At 57.9% G+C, this 17,135-nt stretch overlaps 1 protein-coding gene across 3 annotated transcripts in view; it reads left to right on the top strand.

The window, feature by feature from the left end:
• Positions 1–16,786, top strand: part of Gng7 (G protein subunit gamma 7) — a 60,105-nt gene extending 43,319 nt beyond the window's left edge. For all 3 annotated transcript variants that reach the window (XM_036170733.1, XM_036170732.1, XM_036170731.1), the window contains 2 exons: positions 12,985–13,101; positions 15,868–16,786. In XM_036170733.1, coding sequence (XP_036026626.1) covers positions 13,018–13,101; positions 15,868–15,993 — 210 coding nt within the window. In that variant the 5' untranslated portion in view covers positions 12,985–13,017 and the 3' untranslated portion in view covers positions 15,994–16,786. The remainder of the gene's footprint in view (positions 1–12,984; positions 13,102–15,867) is intronic.
• Positions 16,787–17,135: the final 349 nt, after the last annotated feature.

Below are 17,135 nucleotides of genomic sequence, written 5' to 3'. Positions count from 1 at the left end.
CAGCTTCTTTCCCCACAGTGACCCAGGCTGAACTCTTGTCATCTCAGAACTGGCTCAGAGCTAGGAGTCCCGAGTTCAAATCCAGGTCCCTGTGGGTCAGCTCTGCCCTGTGCGGGTAGGTCCTCCCTTTCTATTGTGTAAGAATATTGCAAAAGCCGCAGTAGAGGCTGAGGAGGCTGCCGTGGTTAGAGCACTGGCTGCTCCTGCAGAGGACCCAGGTTTGGGTTCTCAGCACCCACACGGTGGCCCACAACCACCTGTTACTTGAGTTTTGGGGACCTGACACCCTCTTCTGGCCTCTGCAGGCACCAGGCAAAGACATGTGGGAAGCACCCATATACATAAAGTAAATTAAATGAATGTTTTGTTTTATTTGATCTGAACCATGTCTGAGACAGTCACTTATCTGTTCTAATAATTGGTGTTGTGTCTTTTAGGCCATCTGTCTCACTAGTATAGTTATAAAAGTCTCCCCCCCTTCCCCAGAGTCTTTCTGTGCAGCCCTGGCTGTCCTGGAACTCCCTCTATAGCCCAGGCTGGGCTCGAACTCAGAGATCCGCCTGCCTCTGCCTCCTGTGTGCTGGGGTTAAAGATGTGGCCACCACCACGCGGCTATACCAGCCTTTTTTATAAAATTATTTTATGCAGATTTTGTCTGCATGTGTCTGGGCACCACATGTGTGCAGTACCCGCAGAGGCCAGAGGGGGCGCCAGGTCCCCAGAACTGGAGTCAGGAGCGATTGGGAGCCTGTTGTGGGTGCTGGGAACCGATCCCGGGTCCTCTACAGGGACAACCTGTGCTCTAACCATTGAGTGTCTCTCCAGCCCTGTCCACTCTTAAAATTCTTCTGCTGTGTGTGTATGCACATGTCTGGGGTGTGCGCCGATGAGTGGGCTTACCCATGCGGATGCCTTTTGCCAATGTCAGGCGTCTCTCAGGTTTTCTGAGGTGGGGTCTCACTGAACTGAGGTCACTGACTCAGGACTGCTGTGGGATGTTCAAGTATGTCAAATGTGTTGCTCTGATTGGTTAAAATAAATAAAGTGCTGATTGACCAGTAGCCGATAGGGTAGGCGGGACAAGGGGACAAGGAGGAGGAGAATTGTGGGAAGTGGAAGGCTGGGTGGGGAGACACTGCCAGCCGCCGCCATTACAAGCGAGATGTAAGGTACTGGTAAGCCACGAGCCATGTGGCAACTTATAGATTAATAGAAATGGGTTAATTTAAGATAGAAGAGGTAGATAACAAGAAGCCTGCCACGGCCATACAGTTTATAAGTAATATAAGCATCTGAGTGATTATTTTATATGTGGGTTGTGGGACTGCAGGGGCTTGGTGGCACCTGGAGAGAAGCTCTCCAGCTACACAGGACTAGGTCAGGGAGCCCCAGGGACCCTCCTGTCTCTGCTCCCCAGCTCCGACTTCAGTGTACACTGCCGTGCCTGGCTGCTCATGTGGGTGCTTGGATTTGAACTCACACCTGCTCACTTGCACAGCAAGCGTTTTATCCCTGGCCCTTCATTTCTTTGTTTATTGTAGTTTTGGGGACTGAGCATAGGGCATTGCTCATGCTAGGCGGGGCCTGGCGGGGCCACAGCCGTGGGTGTCTGTGAGAGCTTGTGGTACCTGCCCTGAGGGACCGGAGTCCAGACCCCAGCACCGGAGGGCAGTGTGAGGACTTCCATGTGCAGAGTGGGAGCAGCCACAGGAGGCCAGTGCTTCTGCGACATTTATTCTTCTCCAGCTAGACTGTCGCCTCCCACACAGCAAAAACAAGGCCGTGCATGTGCCCTGAGTGACCCACTGAGCTCCACGTGTGGCTGGTCCTCTGTGCGAGGCTGCCGGCCTTGGACCCCAGTCCTGTGACGGACATTGGCTCTGGGGAAAGAATAAGCTCAAGGAAGCTGGTTTAATGGGTTCCCTGGACTGGGGGACACTTTTCCCTGCCATTGAGTGCCAGCCCTGGATGCCAGCTTCTAGAATGTGCTTGGGGGTGGGGTGGCTTACAAACACATGAAACACCGAACCTGTGAGTGCATCTCACCTCCCTCAGCAGGGGCATGCAAACTGAGCTGGGGACTTGTCCTGCATCTCTCCAGGCACGTGTGACCCCAGAGTCACACCAGTCCCTCCTCAGAGTGAGACAAAGGGGCGGGAGACCAGGAGACTTCACTCTGATGGCCCTGACAGCAGAAGGCACCACAAGCCCTCTAGATGCTGTGCTGGTGGGAGCCACTGTGGGCTGCAGCCCAGGGAAGCTGTGCCATGCTTTGGTCCACAGTACTGCGATTACAGTGTGATTGTGTAAAAGTCATGTCCGAGAGGCTGTGGATGGACCGAGGGAGGTTTTAGTGGGGTGTAGAGGAGTTTGTCAAGCCCCCCAGTCCAGCCCTGTCCTCTCTCCAAGCCTCTCTTCCGCCCAGGAGCTACAGGCTCACGAGACCAGCGCTGCCCTGTGCCCTGGCATGGACCCAGGGTGACGGCATTTCCTCAGTGCCGGGAAGCACAGGATGGGTGACAGAAGCCACGAGGCTCTGTGTCCTGGCCCAGCCCCCAGCCCCAAGCTTACAAACTCTCACATGATCCGGGGCCACCCTCTCCACACACACACAGCCTGAGGGGACCAAAGGCCACCACCCGCTGCCCCCGGAGGGCCAGATGGGTAAACAGTGGTCCTTTCTCTCCAGCTCCCGTCACCGAGGTGGTGGCCCTTCCTTGGCTGTGTCACCCTCTGTCATCACAAGTCATTTTGGGGCTCCGTGCTGGCAGCGGGGGACCTGCCTGGTCAATCTGTTTTTGCCTCTTGAGGACATTTTACTCACCCTGTTCTTTGGCCCTTTTCTAAATATAGCCACACAGGGACCCATTTAGTGCATGAACAAAGGGACCTCGGCCGCAGCCAGTCACAAGATGCTGTTTTTCATCTTGGTCACTGATTTCCCTTGGAAATGTGTCCCCCGAGTGTCCTCACGTGACCAACCCCACGCCCTGCCCCCCGTGGGACCAAGTGACCCTGAGAAGCTACAGGCTTGGCCCACCCAGCCTAGGGTTGGCTCACCAGGGAACCCTGACATGTGCTTTCCCATGGGCAGACACTCAGGTGCCAACCCCTGCCCACGGTCTGTCTCTCCGTCCTCTTTAGTGTCTGGTGTGACTCGAGAGCCCCCTAAGGGCCGGGGAGTGCAGTGAGGGTCCCCATCCCAGCGCAAAGGAGCGGCCCCTCAGGGTCTGGCTCACGCATGGCCAAGGCCAGTGCTGCTATCAACATCAGCTTCTCTATGGAGTCCAAGCCAAGGTCCCCTTGGATGCTGGGGACGTTGTTCCGGAGCTTTCTCTATGGGGCCTGCACCCACTCCATACCAGGAGCTCCCTGAGTGGCATGGCCACCCCCTGTGGGAGCCCTAGGTCTGGACCCACTGCATGAACATGGGTCAGGAGAAGACACTTCCCTTCCTGCCTGAGAGACCCATGCGGACAGTTGCACAACTAAATTGGAAAAATACTCTAGCGCCACATGGGTGGAGAGAGGAGACGTTACAGCTGCCACAGAAAGCAATTTGGCAATTTCCGAAAGAAAAAAAAAAAAAAACACCAACTGAGCACAGCCTATCCCATGACCCAGCAACTTGAGATCTCCCCGAGTGCCTCCATCCTGGGCTCCTTGTGCGTATGCCCCCAGAGGCAAGCAGTCATCACCAAGGTCCTGCTGTATACAGTTGGCATGCAATTGTGTTCAAAATGCTTGTGTATACAGTGGTGTACACTCATTACTGGAGCCCCTGTGTATACAGTGGTGTGCATTCATTACTGGAGCCCCTATGTATACAGTAGTGTGTGTGCAACTGTGCCCAATACCTTGTGTATGCAGTGGTGGGTGATTGCGGCTGAGGCCTGTGTATGCAGTGGTGTGCAGTCCTGACTGGAGCCCCTGTGTATGCAGTGGTGTGCAGTCGCGGCTGAGGCCTGTGTATGCAGTGGTGTGCAGTCCTGACTGGAGCCCCTGTGTATGCAGTGGTGTGCAGTCCTGACTGGAGCCCCTGTGTATGCAGTGGTGTGCAGTCGCGGCTGAGGCCTGTGTATGCAGTGGTGTGCAGTCCTGACGGGAGCCATCGGCTCTGTAAACAGCTCCTTTCTGAACACCGTGTGCTGGGAGCGAACAGTCTGCATCCGCCTCCTGCTGTGGGCGCACGCACGCGGTTTTGTTTTTTGTTTGTGTTCCACTTATTTCTTAACTGGTTTTTGGCAGGCAGGACGAGAAACGGGAGGGAAAACCCAGATTCCTGGATGTTGACAGGGAGACAGGAGCGAGACTTGGCCCCTGAGCCTGTCACCTGCTCTGGGAGGCTGAGGAGGAAACGAGTTCAAGACCAGACCTGGCAGTTTAGGGAGGCCTTGCTCAAAACAGAAAGTGAAAGGCGGACTGGGGGCGTGGTCAGGGTGGAGCCCCGCCCAGAATCCCCAGTGAGGGGCTGGGGCGTGGTCAGGGTGGAGCCCCGCCCAGAATCCCCAGTGAGGGGCTGGGGGCGTGGCCTGGGTGGGGCCCGCCCAGAATCCCCAGTGATGGGCTGGGGGCGTGGCCTGGGTGGAGCCCCGCCTAGAATCCCCAGTGAGGGGCTGGGGGCGTGGCCTGGGTGGAGCCCCGCCTAGAATCCCCAGTGAGGGCTGGGGGCGTGGTCAGGGTGGAGCCCCGCCTAGACTCCCCTGGGGTGGCCGGTGCACCCGGACCCTGCAGTCTATCCCGCCTCCTCCACTGGACAGAGTTCATTTCCAGTCCGGCCTTTTCTGGAACCCGGCCTGCTGTAGCCCAGGCTGGCCTGGCACTCTCTAAGGACGCCCCTGGATTCCTCGGGGCCTGCCTGCCCGGCCCCAGGCCTGGCTTGTGCGGTGCACCGTGCGTGCGTCCTTCCCGCCCTCACCGGGCACCGGGGCGCGATCAAGGAATCCTTGAGTCCCTCTGGGATCCCTCCTGGAAAGCGAGGGCGGCGCGGGCGCGGCCAGCTCTCCCGTCCTGGCGGGACCCTCGCCCGCAGCGCCCGCATTCCTGTCGCCTGACGCGGGAGCCGCCGGGACTTTCTGCCCGCGGCGGGCGGGCTTCCCCCGCCCGGGGAGGGGCCGTCCCAGCTATGAGAGCTATGCCCGGCATCCACAGGTTCCCCAGCATTTTTGAGTCTGAATGTCATTGTTTCCAAAGCAGACAGGGAGGTGGGGCGGGAGAGGGAACCCATAGCGGCCTCTGGGCTCCAAAGCAGAGCCGCACTGGCCTGGACAGACGGCTCAGCGGTTAGCGCACCCGCGGGCCCCTGCAGAGGACCCGTCTGTTCCCAACACCCACCCGGGGCTCACAACCGCCCCGGACTCCAGTTCTGAGGACCCGACGTCCCCTTCCGGCCTCCGGGGGCACTGCTCTCTGTGCACAGATGCACCGGCATCGCGCGAGCGCGCGCGCGCACGCACACACACACACACACACACACACACACACACACACACTATTTAGAAGAGCCACAGCCTTGTCATCGCAGCCCTCTGGAGGCGGAGGCAGTAGGATTGTGGTGAGTTCTCAGCCAGCCTGGATTACATATGATAATTGTTTCTCAATCATATTCAGCCAGGTGTCAAACAGGCCTTTAATCTCAGCAGAGGCAGGGGGGTCTGTGAGTTCACGGCCAGCCTGGTCTACACAGTGAGGCCCCCGTCTCCAGCAGTCACTCCTGTGACAGACCGGGCTGGGAATCGTAGGTAAAGGACCTGAGATCCACCCGTGGGGTCCACTCAGCTCCTTGACTTAATTCTAATTTTGTTTTTCCTAAGTTTTTATTTTATTTTATTTTATTTTTGGTTGCTTTTCTTTTGAGCTGTGGTCTCACTGATGATCCCAGGCGAGCCTCAAAGTTGTGGCAATCCCCCTGCCTCAGCACTGGGGACGACAGGTGGGTGGAGTTTGTGGCTAGGGCTGGGCTCAGTGGAGACACTTCATGCTGAAGCCCTGGGGTCCATCCCAGCAGGGCCATCCTCTGCTACATCGGGGTGTTGAAGCCAGCCTGGGTTACATGAGACCCTGGAAAGAGAGGGAAGAAGGATGGACGGCGGGACGGCTCAGTGGCGAACCTGCTTGCTGCCGAGCCTGAGGACGGGAGTTCAGTCCTCCTCAGGACCCGTACAGACAGAGAGAGCAGAACCCTGAGACAGGAGCACACAAATAAATAAATAAATAAATAAATAAATAAATAAATAAATAAATAAATAAATAAATAAATAAATACACGTGGAGACTTTTATTTTAATTTGCTTAAAAGCCAGGCGAGGTGGGGCACGCCCGTCACCTCAGCATCAGGAGGGATGTCACCACGAGTTCAAGGCCAGCCCGGGCTCCAGACAGACAGTCTCTACAAACACACTCTCAAACTAGCTGGCTACAGTGCCAAGCCAAGAAGCCCGAGCTACTTAGAAAGCTGAGGCTGGAGGATTACGTCAACACAGAAATTTTCACCACTCTAGAGTATTCCTTCAGTCTATTATTATTGTTGTTGTTACTGCTTGAACTGGCATCTCATGTAGCCCAGGCTGGCCTCACACTCCCTACGTAGGCAAGGGTGACCTTGGATTTCTGATCCTTCTGTCTTTGTCTCCCAAGATCTCGGATGACAGGCCTGAACGCCATGTCCCATGCTGGAGACGGGACCTGGGGCTTTGTGCATGCTAGGCAAGCCCTCCACCAACTAAGCTACAAGCACTCTACCCACTGAGCTACAAGCACTCTGTGTGCTGAGCCCCGCCCCATGCCCTGGCTGGGAGCTTTTTGCCACACTCCTGACCCCCCAGCACATTCCAGCACATGTTTCCATTCTCTGTCCCCAAACAGGTGACTTAACCTCGTCATCTGACCACAGTTGTGCAAGGCGACAATCTGCAGGTATTTTCCTCCAAAGTCCACACGCCTCATAAAGAGGTCACCGAGGTGGGGCTCTCGTCTCGGGGTGCAGGAGGACAAGGGGATCCCTTGCTCCATTTCAAAGCAACTGTTTTTCTCTGGGCAGAGAAGGCCAGACTCGAATCCAGGGCACAAGGAAGAGGGATTCCAGGGTCTCCACCAAATCTCTCCAGACTGGTGGCAGAGCCGGGTCCCTGGCGGTGAGCTCATCACGCTCTGGGGCCTGGCCACTCTGCGGCCTCTGCTGCAGAGTTATGCAACCAGGGTTCGGGGGAAGACATTTGTATCGATTCATAAGCAGTAGATTCGCAGAAAGAACATGTAGCCCAGGCCGGCCCTGGATGCTAATCCTCCTGCCTCCACCGCCCCAGTTCTGGGATGACAGACCTGTGTTACCACACCGGGTATATGCACTGCTGCATGTGTGCCCCCATGGTTGCGCTGACTGAGGCGAGCTCTCCACCAGCTGAGCTCTAACTACTCCCCCCCCCCCCCCCCGCCCAGCCACACACAAGCACCCGCCCACTGGGCTCAGCCTGGGCCCCTGATTTTTCCAGGTCCCCCTGGGGCCAGGCGGGTGGTGGTGATGCCTGTGTCCCCACAGCCTCTGGACAGTCAGGGGAGGAGCTGTAGGCTGTACATGGTTTCTCAACAGAATGCTGCAAACCGGCCTGGCCACATCTGCAGGACACCTCTGCTCACTCTGTTTACATTTGACTCTTGGCCTGGATCTGGACCCGCGGCTTTCTCCATGGCCAAGGCTGCTCAGGGTCCCCTTTCCCCTGGATCAGGGACCTGGAGATTGCCCAAGAGAAGTCCAGAGCCCAGAGCGTCCCTGCCTGTGGCCTGTGGGCTCTCTCCTCTGCCCTCCACAGTTCTCCTTCATATTCAGAGAGGGACAGGACATCGTATTCTTTTTCTTATTAGTTATTCTTGTGGGGACCAAGTCTTATGTAGCACAGGCTAGCCTCTAACTGGCTATGTAGCTGAGCGTGGTCTTGAACTCCCAATCCTCTGCTATGTGTGCAGAGGGTCTCCACTGTGGCCAGTTTGTGCTCTGATGGGACCCAGGGCCTCCAGTGTGCTAGGCAAGCACCCTACCCACTGAGCTACAAGCGCTGTTCTAATAGGGTCCTCTGGAAGTTGATGAAACTGAACTTGGCTAGTGCTGGCTTTGATCCAGGGAGCTCTGGGAACTGGGATGTCACCAGAGTTCATGCCTTTCCATTTTACCTACAGACCCGTTGGGGTCACAGGGTTCTACTGATAAGGGAGACCTCATCCCAGGAGACAAATGTCATGGTGTCACCACAGGGAGCTCCGGGAGCAAGGCCACGGGGCTCTGCACCCACAGAGCCCTGTGCACCTGCCACCCTGTTGACGCCCACCACACTGAGGCCCTGGTGCCCTCTGCCACCGGAAGCCTGGGGGGGCAGCTCAGGGTGCCGTCTGCTTCCGCTGTTTTGCTGTGTCCAGGCTGTGCACACTGACACCCGGTCGGAGACCACCTGTGTGTCTGGAACTGAAAGCAAAACCTACCAACAAGCAAGCTCCCAGCAGAGCTGAGGCAGGGGGATTGGGCCATGTTCAGCTACACAGCAACAGGGGGAGGAGGGAGGTGATGTGAGGCCTGTCCCCAAAACAAACCAACAGAAAAGGAGCTAGAGAGATGGTGTGTGCACGAATGCACCTCAGTGTGTGTGTGGAAATCTGTTCTCACCGTCGGCTCTGTAAGTCCCAGGGCTTGAACTCAGGTTCTCAGGCTTGGCGGCAGCGCGCTTACCCACTGAGTCATCCCTGGCCCGTGCCTTCTGTCTTTGATGGAATATTACTCACCCATGAGAAAGAACAAAGGGTGTGAGCGGTGAATGGTGGTGATGTCTCATGGGGGGAAAGAGCCCGCTTACAATGTGAGGCTCCTGTTGCCGGACTTTCCACCTTCATTGGAAACCAAGAACGGAGCAGAGGTTACTGAGGTCAGCTGCCGTGACACACAGCAGAAGTCAGGGCAACATTGGTGGCCTGTGTCCTGGTGGGGGGGGGTTACGTGGCCGTATGTGCTTCTAAAACCTCTATCCACAGTGAACCCCAAAGGGTTTCACTGAGTGTGTAGGAGCCCTTAACAAAAACCATGTCGTTAATGGGAGTCTTTGAGAAGGGTCCTTGTCGAAGGGCGGTGGTGGTGCACGCCTGTAATCCCGGCACTCGGGAGGCAGAGGCAGGCGGATCTCTGTGAGTTCGAGGCCAGCCTAGGCTACCGGAATGCTGAGACAGCCTGGGCACAGAGAGACCCTGTCTCAGGGAAGAATAAAAAGGAGCGGTCGCTGTGACTTGCCTCCTCCTTTTTCCTTATTGGCTTTGGTAGTGATTGTTTTGTGGGACAGAGGTCTCAGGTAGCCCAGGCTGGCCTCGAACTCACTATGTAGTCAAGGTTAACCTTGGATTCCTGACCCTCCTGCCTCCACTCACTGAGTGCTGGGGAGGAGACGGGCACCTCCATGCCTGCCCTAAGACCTTCCTGTGTGACACGTTCTTGTCATTCTTTCGCTGGCATCCTCAGGGTCATGCTGGCCCCCTGTGGCCATGGAGCACCGCCTCCGGCACGCTCATTTACTTCCTTATTTATTCATTTATTTATTTCTGAGACAGGGTTTCTCTGTGCAGACCAGGCCGGCCTTGAACTCAGAGATCCACCTGCCTCTGCCTCCCAGTGCTGGGATTAATGGCCTGTGCCGCCCCACCCAGATTATGTATGTATGTATGTATGCAGTAGGTATGTATGGGTTTTGAGACAGGGTCTCACTGTGGAGCCATGGCTGTCCTGGAACTGGCCATGTAGACCAGGCTGGCCTCTGCCTCCACGCCCGGGCCTCGTTCCTCTGCTCTCTGGGTTTTCTCTGTGTCTGTCAGCACCGGGCTGAGGCACTGTGTCTCCCCCTCTGCCTCCCACGGCCACACAGTTCTCTAAGTTGGAGAATGTTTCACCCGACTGGACCGACCATTTTTTAGTCTCCTGTCCTCGGACTCTCAGTTGAGAAGGAAGGTCAGGGTGGGGGTCGGATGTCCCTGCCCCCTGGACCTCAGAAGAGGCTCCCCTGGGTACCCCAGCTCTTCTCTCCCCTCTCTTAGCATGTCAGGTTCCAAGGGGGCCACCTCTGAGGGCCTCAGCGGGGCTGGTGAGCAGTGACACAGGGTCTCTTGGAGTCTGTGGAACCAAAAAGGGGCTGAGACAAGCCCTCGGGCCCCAGATAATACCAGGGACATGTGTGGCTGTCAGGGGAAGCTCCTGGCGTGGAGTGGGTGGAGGCCAGGCACCACACACAGCACCCAGGGCTCCCCACACACAGTGACGCAGTCCAGTGTCCACAGTGCCCAGGAGACCCTGGGTAGTCTGATGACTTGCTCCGCGTCCTTTCTAGTTCTGTGTCTCTGTGAGCCTGTCTCCACCAAGCATGGCTGCCATGTCACCCTCTGCCGGCAGCACACCTAAGGTGTAATTATATCTCTCCCCACGACCAGAGCTAAAACCCAGCCCTGGCTTCCTGGCCTTTGACTCCAGCCCCGGCTGTGCACCCAGGGCTGCTTCCAGAGCAAGGGCTGTTCTGAAAGGCCGTTACCCCAAGTGACACCCTGAGTTCTCCAGTGCCGCCGGCAGCCAGGTGCCACAGTCTCTGTGGACACCTCCGGGAGCTCTGTCCCCCGGGGCTGGCACGTGCTGAGCCTTGTGGCCAGCTGCCTGTGGGGAGTGAGGCCAGCTGACTCAGCAGCCTGCGTGTTTGGCTGTTGTTGACTTACTGCTTGTGGGGGGGGCATGGCTGGGCCGTGAGTCAGGGACTGGCTGGTGACACATACTTCTACCAGGACAACAGGGGACAGCCTGCAGGGTGCAGGGAGGGCCATGAGTGAGCTGACCCATGAAAAAAACAACCGTGTACCAGGAGAAGCATGGAAGACAAAACATGTCCAGACATGTATGTGGGCAAACACAGCCAAGTCCATACTGAGATATGCAGAGGTGTGTGTGTGTGCACATGAGCAGTATCAGCCTAGAATCCCCCAGCGAGGGGCTGGGGGCGTGGTCAGGGTGGAGCCCCGCCTAGAACCCCCAGTGAGGGGCTGGGGGCGTGGTCGGGGTGGAGCCCCGCCCAGAATCCCCAGTGAGGGGCTGGGGCGGGACTCCTCAGTTGAGCCCTGGCTTTGCACGCACATAGTCAAACACACATGCCCATACCTTATGCCTGTGCACACACAGCACACACCTGAAGACAGACACTGATCTGCTCTCACTTGCATCTGGGCACACTGATCTCCACACACACCCTCACACGGATGCATCCTTACGTGGATGTGCACACAGCTGCTGAGCAGGACTCCCCAGCCCTCTACTTCCCAGGAAAACATACACTGAGGCCTGGCCTTGTTCTCTGAACCCAACTATATTTAGCTCAAGAGAAATTTCAGGTTTCCATGTCCTGCCCAGAAGTCCTGACGAGTGATTTCTCTGCAGCCACATGCTGAGGCTCCGGCTTCTCTGCCCCTGGGTGCTGGATGTCTGCCCACACCCCAGGGAGCCAGGCAGGGCCAAAGATGTTTTTCTATTATTATTATTCATTGAAACCTGATTAAGAACTTTTTTTTTTTCCTAGACAGGGTTTCTCTGTGCAGCCCTGGCTGTCCTGGAGCTCACTCTGTAGACCAGGCTGGTCTTGAACTCACAGAGATCCGCCTGGCTCTGCCTCCCGAGTGCTGGGATTAAAGGTGTGTGCCACCACCGCCCGTCGAGAATATTGTTAAACTGGATGTGGTAGTTTATGCCTGTCAACCCAGACCTTAAGAAACTGAGGCAGGAGAATGGCCAAGAGTTCCAGGCCAGCCTGGGCTACACATAGAGACTCTGTCACCAACAAAGCAAACAAAAGTTGATGACTATTCGTGTTTATCTGCAACAAAAACAAAAAAGCACAAAGCAATTCCATTGAGCCTCGCCCAATGTGACGCTTGAAAAAACTGTGGACGAGGGCTGACAAGAGGGCTCAGCTGGAAAAGGTGATTGCGGCCAAGACAGACCGACGACCTGCATTCAGTCCCAGGGACCCACGTGGAAGGAGAGAACAGAGTCCATAAGTCCCATAAGGCAGGACTCCCCAGCCCTCTACTTCCCCGCTTCCCTGGAAAACTTCCCCTGGCCTCTGCATGGATGCTGTAACACACGCGCACACACACACACACATCTGAACATGCAAACAGGCGTGCATGCACAAATACTTTTAAACAATAAAATGTTAGGGCCTCCGAGATGGCTGGTCTGATAAAGACACTTGCCACCAAGTCTAAAGAACTGGGAGGGTTCAATCCCCGGGAGAGAGCCAACTACTCTGGTACGTCCTCTGACCACATCCACAACACACAAAATATAAATAAATGTAATAGGGTGTGGCTCGGCACTCCGGAGGCCCTGGGGTCTGTCCCCGCAGCCCTCCCCGCCGCCTGGGCTGTCCGGAGAGTCCCTCCACACAGTGGCCTCCCCAGGAAGACTGTATCATGTAGGAAACGAAAGTGAAGCCTTCACGATTGTCCCACCCACCTCCGTGCCCAGGTCACTGGCTCCACTGTCATCTTGGGGCAACACAGCCTCTGCTTGAATTCCCTAGCTCGGGACAGACAGGGACAGACAGACAGACAGACCGTCTTCAGCTGAATTATCATCAGCCCCAGCCTGGGCCATGCCGGTCACAAGTCTCTGGACCTGTTTGATGAATGAATGAATGAATGACCGTGTGAGCGGCTGAGGGAGGGGCCTGGGGCGGGGCTGGGGTGACCACAGTCCCTGATCCCATCCCCCACCATGTCCGTCTTCTCCCAGTGATTGCTGGGCCCCGCCACCCCACCCGCAGGGACGGACACTGGCAGGTACTGGGTGCCCGTCCCTTGCTCTGAGCAGCTGGGTTGGAGACAGGCAGGCCAGTTCTGTGAGGGGTCAGAGGTCAGGGGCTGGGTGGCTCAGGGCTCATGGGTCTGAGCATCAGGTTCACGTCCCTCTGTGCTCGCCAGCTCTCTGGACGCCGGTGTCCAGGCTGATGGCTGATGATGTCAGGGACTAACAACGTTGCCCAGGCCCGGAAGCTGGTGGAGCAGCTGCGCATCGAAGCTGGGATCGAACGCATCAAGGTGAGCGGGCCAGGGGGAGAGGGAGCCCGCGAGCATGGCCTCTGCTTAGGTTCTGCTGTGTGGCCTTGGGACACTCACTCGGGTTCTCTGGGCTTCTCAGCATAAAGAGACAGTTGTTGCCCGGCTGAGAGCCCCGAAGGGTTCTGTTGGGACAGAGACTGGGTCGCCATGACCGGCGCTTGGCACTTTTTCTTACTGTTGCCCTCACCCACAGTGCTGTCTGTCTTTTTGGTCACCACAGATGGGAGCAGCTGTCATAGAGGAGTGGAGCCCACGGTGTCTAGCTGCTGCCACAGTTTGGCACGGTTTTCACTTCTTGCTTTTTGTTTTGTTTTAGTTTGGTTTGGTTTTGTTTTTCAAGACAGGGTTTCTCTGTGCAGCCCTGGTTGTCCTGGATCTCACTCTGTAGCCCAGGCTGACCTCGAACTCACAGAGATCCGCCTGCCTCTGCCTCCCGAGTGCTGGGATTATAGGCGTGCTCTACCATGCACATCAGGTTGGTTTTCATTTCTTACAATAAGACTGGTTTGTAGACTTAAAAGAGGGAAATCTGGGGGCGTGGTCAGGGTGGAGCCCCGCCTAGAATCCCCAGTGAGGGGCTGGGGGCGTGGTCAGGGTGGAGCCCCGCCCAGAATCCCCAGTGAGGGGCTGGGGTCCTAGTCAAGGACAGAACACTTTCCTAGCATGCAGGTGGCCCGAAGTTTCATGCCCCCAGCACCACCCAACATAACAGTGTTTAACTGATCAACAGGGCCTCAGCACGTATTCACTGAGACCTTCATTCACTGGGAAGGGGCGCTGGGCCCCAGGCGCTTTCAGCTGGGGATGAACAGAACCCTCTCGGGGCTTGGTGTTATGTGATGGTCACAAATGGCTTGATCCCACGTGACCCCAGCCCTTGGGGCCGGCTGGGCAGAGGACTCCTCACTGGAGGCCTGGGCCCCAGCCACAGGTTTCTGCAGACGGACCTGCTCAGTCAAAGCATTCCTTGGGGTGGAGCACAGAGCAAGGTCCCTGTTGAAGTGGTTTTGTGTCTGAGCTGGTGCCAACCCCGGCCTGAGCGGGGAGGGCGCTCTGTGTGATTCACCCCACAGTCTTTGAAGTCGGGAGGAGCCCCCACATCAGCCAGTCCAGTCTGCGGGTGGCATGGGGTGTCATTAGCCTGGTCACCCTCGCGGGCACCCTGGGTTTCTGCATCCCTTCCGAAGTCACCGACATAGAGGCCTGGGAGGACCCTGTGGAGGGGACTTGAGTGTCCTGTGCCCACACCAGCTATTTTGAGGCCTGGCAGTCTATTCTTGGGGTCACAGAGGGAGAATTTCCAAGCAGGAGTCTGCATCGGAGTGTTCAAAGGCAGCAGCGGAGCGGCGCTGCGTGGCAGTTTTCCCTCTGTGTGGGTAGAATGGTCCCCAGGGCTGGGCAGCTCGGCTGGCCGGGTTCCCAGTGTCCCAACATACCAAGATACTGGGGTTTCAGATCAGCGGCGTGGAAGCGGGGTGTGGGAGTGAGTGCCTGTCCCGCGGGGCCAATCCGGGCAGCAGAGTGGGACCCCATCTCCAAAGCAAAAGGCCCGTGGATGACTTAGTACGGGAGTGTGGTTCAGTGCTTGTAGCTTAGTTGGTAGAGTGCCTATGCACGAGGCCCTGGGGCCTCACCAGACATGGTGGCGCGCCTGTCATCTTCCCTAGCGACCTGAGACCCTGCTGCAGAAAAAACAAAACAACTGCCGAAATGGTGGTCTATGAAGATGCAGAAGCAGGCGGCGCCTGTGCCCGGCTCAGCCAGCAGCCAGAGGGACGCAGCGGGGCGGGGGCGTGGCGTGGCGTGGCGGGGGCGTGGCGTGGCGTGGCGTGGCGGGGGCGTGGCGTGGCGGGCGGGGGCGGGGCGTGGCTGGAGGGTCAGTGAGACCCCTGAGCGTTGAGACAAGAGCTGCTTCTCAGCACACCAGATCACCCCGTGAGGTGTGACAGCGCCCTGACCGGGTCCCACACAGGCCGGGCCTTTCCCGGGGCTCCTGTCGGGTGGGAGCGGATCCGACGCGGGGCTCCAACCACTGCTGGAGGATGCTCGGCGAGGAACGCGAGAGGCTCCACCCTGCTGCTGCTTAGGCTTGTGCGCCGTGGGGCCCAGGGTCCCGTTTACGTGGACCTTCCACCTCTGACCACGCCCCTCACTGGGGATTCTGGGCGGGGCTCCACCCTGACCACGCCCCCAGCCCCTCACTGGGGATTCTGGGCGGGGCTCCGCCCTGACCACGCCCCCAGCCCCTCACTGGGGATTCTGGGCGGGGCTCCGCCCTGACCACGCCCCCAGCCCTCACTGGGGATTCTGGGCGGGGCTCCACCTGACCACGCCCCCAGCCCCTGTGTGTGGTGTTTTGTGTGTGCACAGTGCTCCTTATAGCTCACCATTGTCTGTCTGCAGGACCGTGAGTCCACTCAGCCTGTTTGGGGAGCCATCCCCTTATTCCATCTGCATCCGCTAGCAACCATGCATCCACTTCCTGTCTCCGGATTCACTTGTTCTATAAATACCTTACCATGGAGTCCACACCCGTGGCCTTTTGTGTCTGAGTCTCTCACCGAGCACGACGGCCTCAGAATTCTCCATGCAGTAGCCTGTGTCAGGTTCTCATTCCTCTCTGTGGCTGTGTGATATTCCACCGCCTATGTGCCGGAGTCTGGGCGGCCATCATGGTCCAGGCTCTCCCTGCCCTCGGGGCCGCTGTGGGCACCCGCCTGACCTTCTGCTTGTTCCTCCTCACAGGTCTCCAAAGCCTCTTCCGAACTGATGAGCTACTGTGAGCAGCATGCCAGGACCGACCCCCTGCTGGTGGGAGTGCCAGCCTCCGAGAATCCCTTCAAAGACAAAAAGCCGTGTATCATTCTCTAGCGCTCTGTGCCCTCCCCTTCCGCCTCCCCGCGCTGTCCAGCTGTCCTGTGAGAGACATGTCTGATTCCTCATGCTTTGAGCTCTAAAGGAGCAGGAACCTTCGTGAACGCGGGCCCCCGAGGTGGAGTTTGGGACCCCACCCGGGCCCTGAGCGCCCAGATGCTAGCCCCCACGCCTGTCAAGTGTCCCTGGGCCCAGTGATGCGGCTGGCCTCTAAGGCTCCCCGGGGATGGCGCTGGGGCCGCGGCTCAGCGCGGGTGCAGGCCCTGCCAGCATGAGCACCTGAGTTCTGACCCACGTGAGAAGTGCAGGTGCTGTGGCGTCTGCACCCCAGCGCGCAGGAGGCCACAGGAAGCTGGACCTCCGCTGTGGCTCCACACCTGACACTCGCAGTGCGCCCCGCGCTGCCGCGCCCCTCCGAGGGCGGCCCTGCCATGCACAGGGCCCTTTCTCCGGGACCGGCTCACTTCAGAGACCGGGTCTCCACACAGGCCGCGCAGCTGCTGCCATGGCCGAATGTGTAGTTTTGTCTGCGAAGCCTGAGGCCCATGTGGACACGGGTCGCCCCCATTTCCTCCCTTTCCCCGGTTACCAAGGTTGTATGAGGGCAGAAATGCAGACTTAACTATCGTAAGAGATTGAGAAGGGGTCAGAGATGGGGTGCTGCATCCCACATGAAGGTCACTGTGACTCTCACTGGATCAAATCACTTTCCAACTAGCTGGAGACCAGTTCTGCACTGCCCCTCACTGGGGGTTCTGGGCGGGGCCCACCCTGACCACGCCCCCAGCCCCTCACTGGGGATTCTGGGCGGGGCCCACCCTGACCACGCCCCCAGCCCTCACTGGGGATTCTAGGCAGGGCTCCACCCTGACCACGCCCCCAGCCCCTCACTGGGGACTCTGGGCGGGGCTCCACTCCTCAGCCACAGTTTCGATTTTGTTCCCTGGAACTGGAGATCTTCCTGCCTCTGCCTCCAGAGTACCTGCGTGACAGGTCTCTGCTTCCTTGCCTGGCACAGGGTTGGCAGTAACAGCCCAGGTGGCACGAGACGAGGCTTGGCTGTGCCAGTGTGGACCGCAGCCATACCTCACAGGCATCGTAAGCACCAGGATGATGATGGGAGGGAGTGCCCTGCTGCC

This window comes from Onychomys torridus, chromosome 21 (genome assembly GCF_903995425.1).
Source record: "Onychomys torridus chromosome 21, mOncTor1.1, whole genome shotgun sequence".
NCBI lineage: Eukaryota > Metazoa > Chordata > Mammalia > Rodentia > Cricetidae > Onychomys > Onychomys torridus.
The sequence above is the reverse complement of the archived record's forward strand: the minus strand, read 5'-3'. Positions and strand labels throughout refer to the sequence as shown.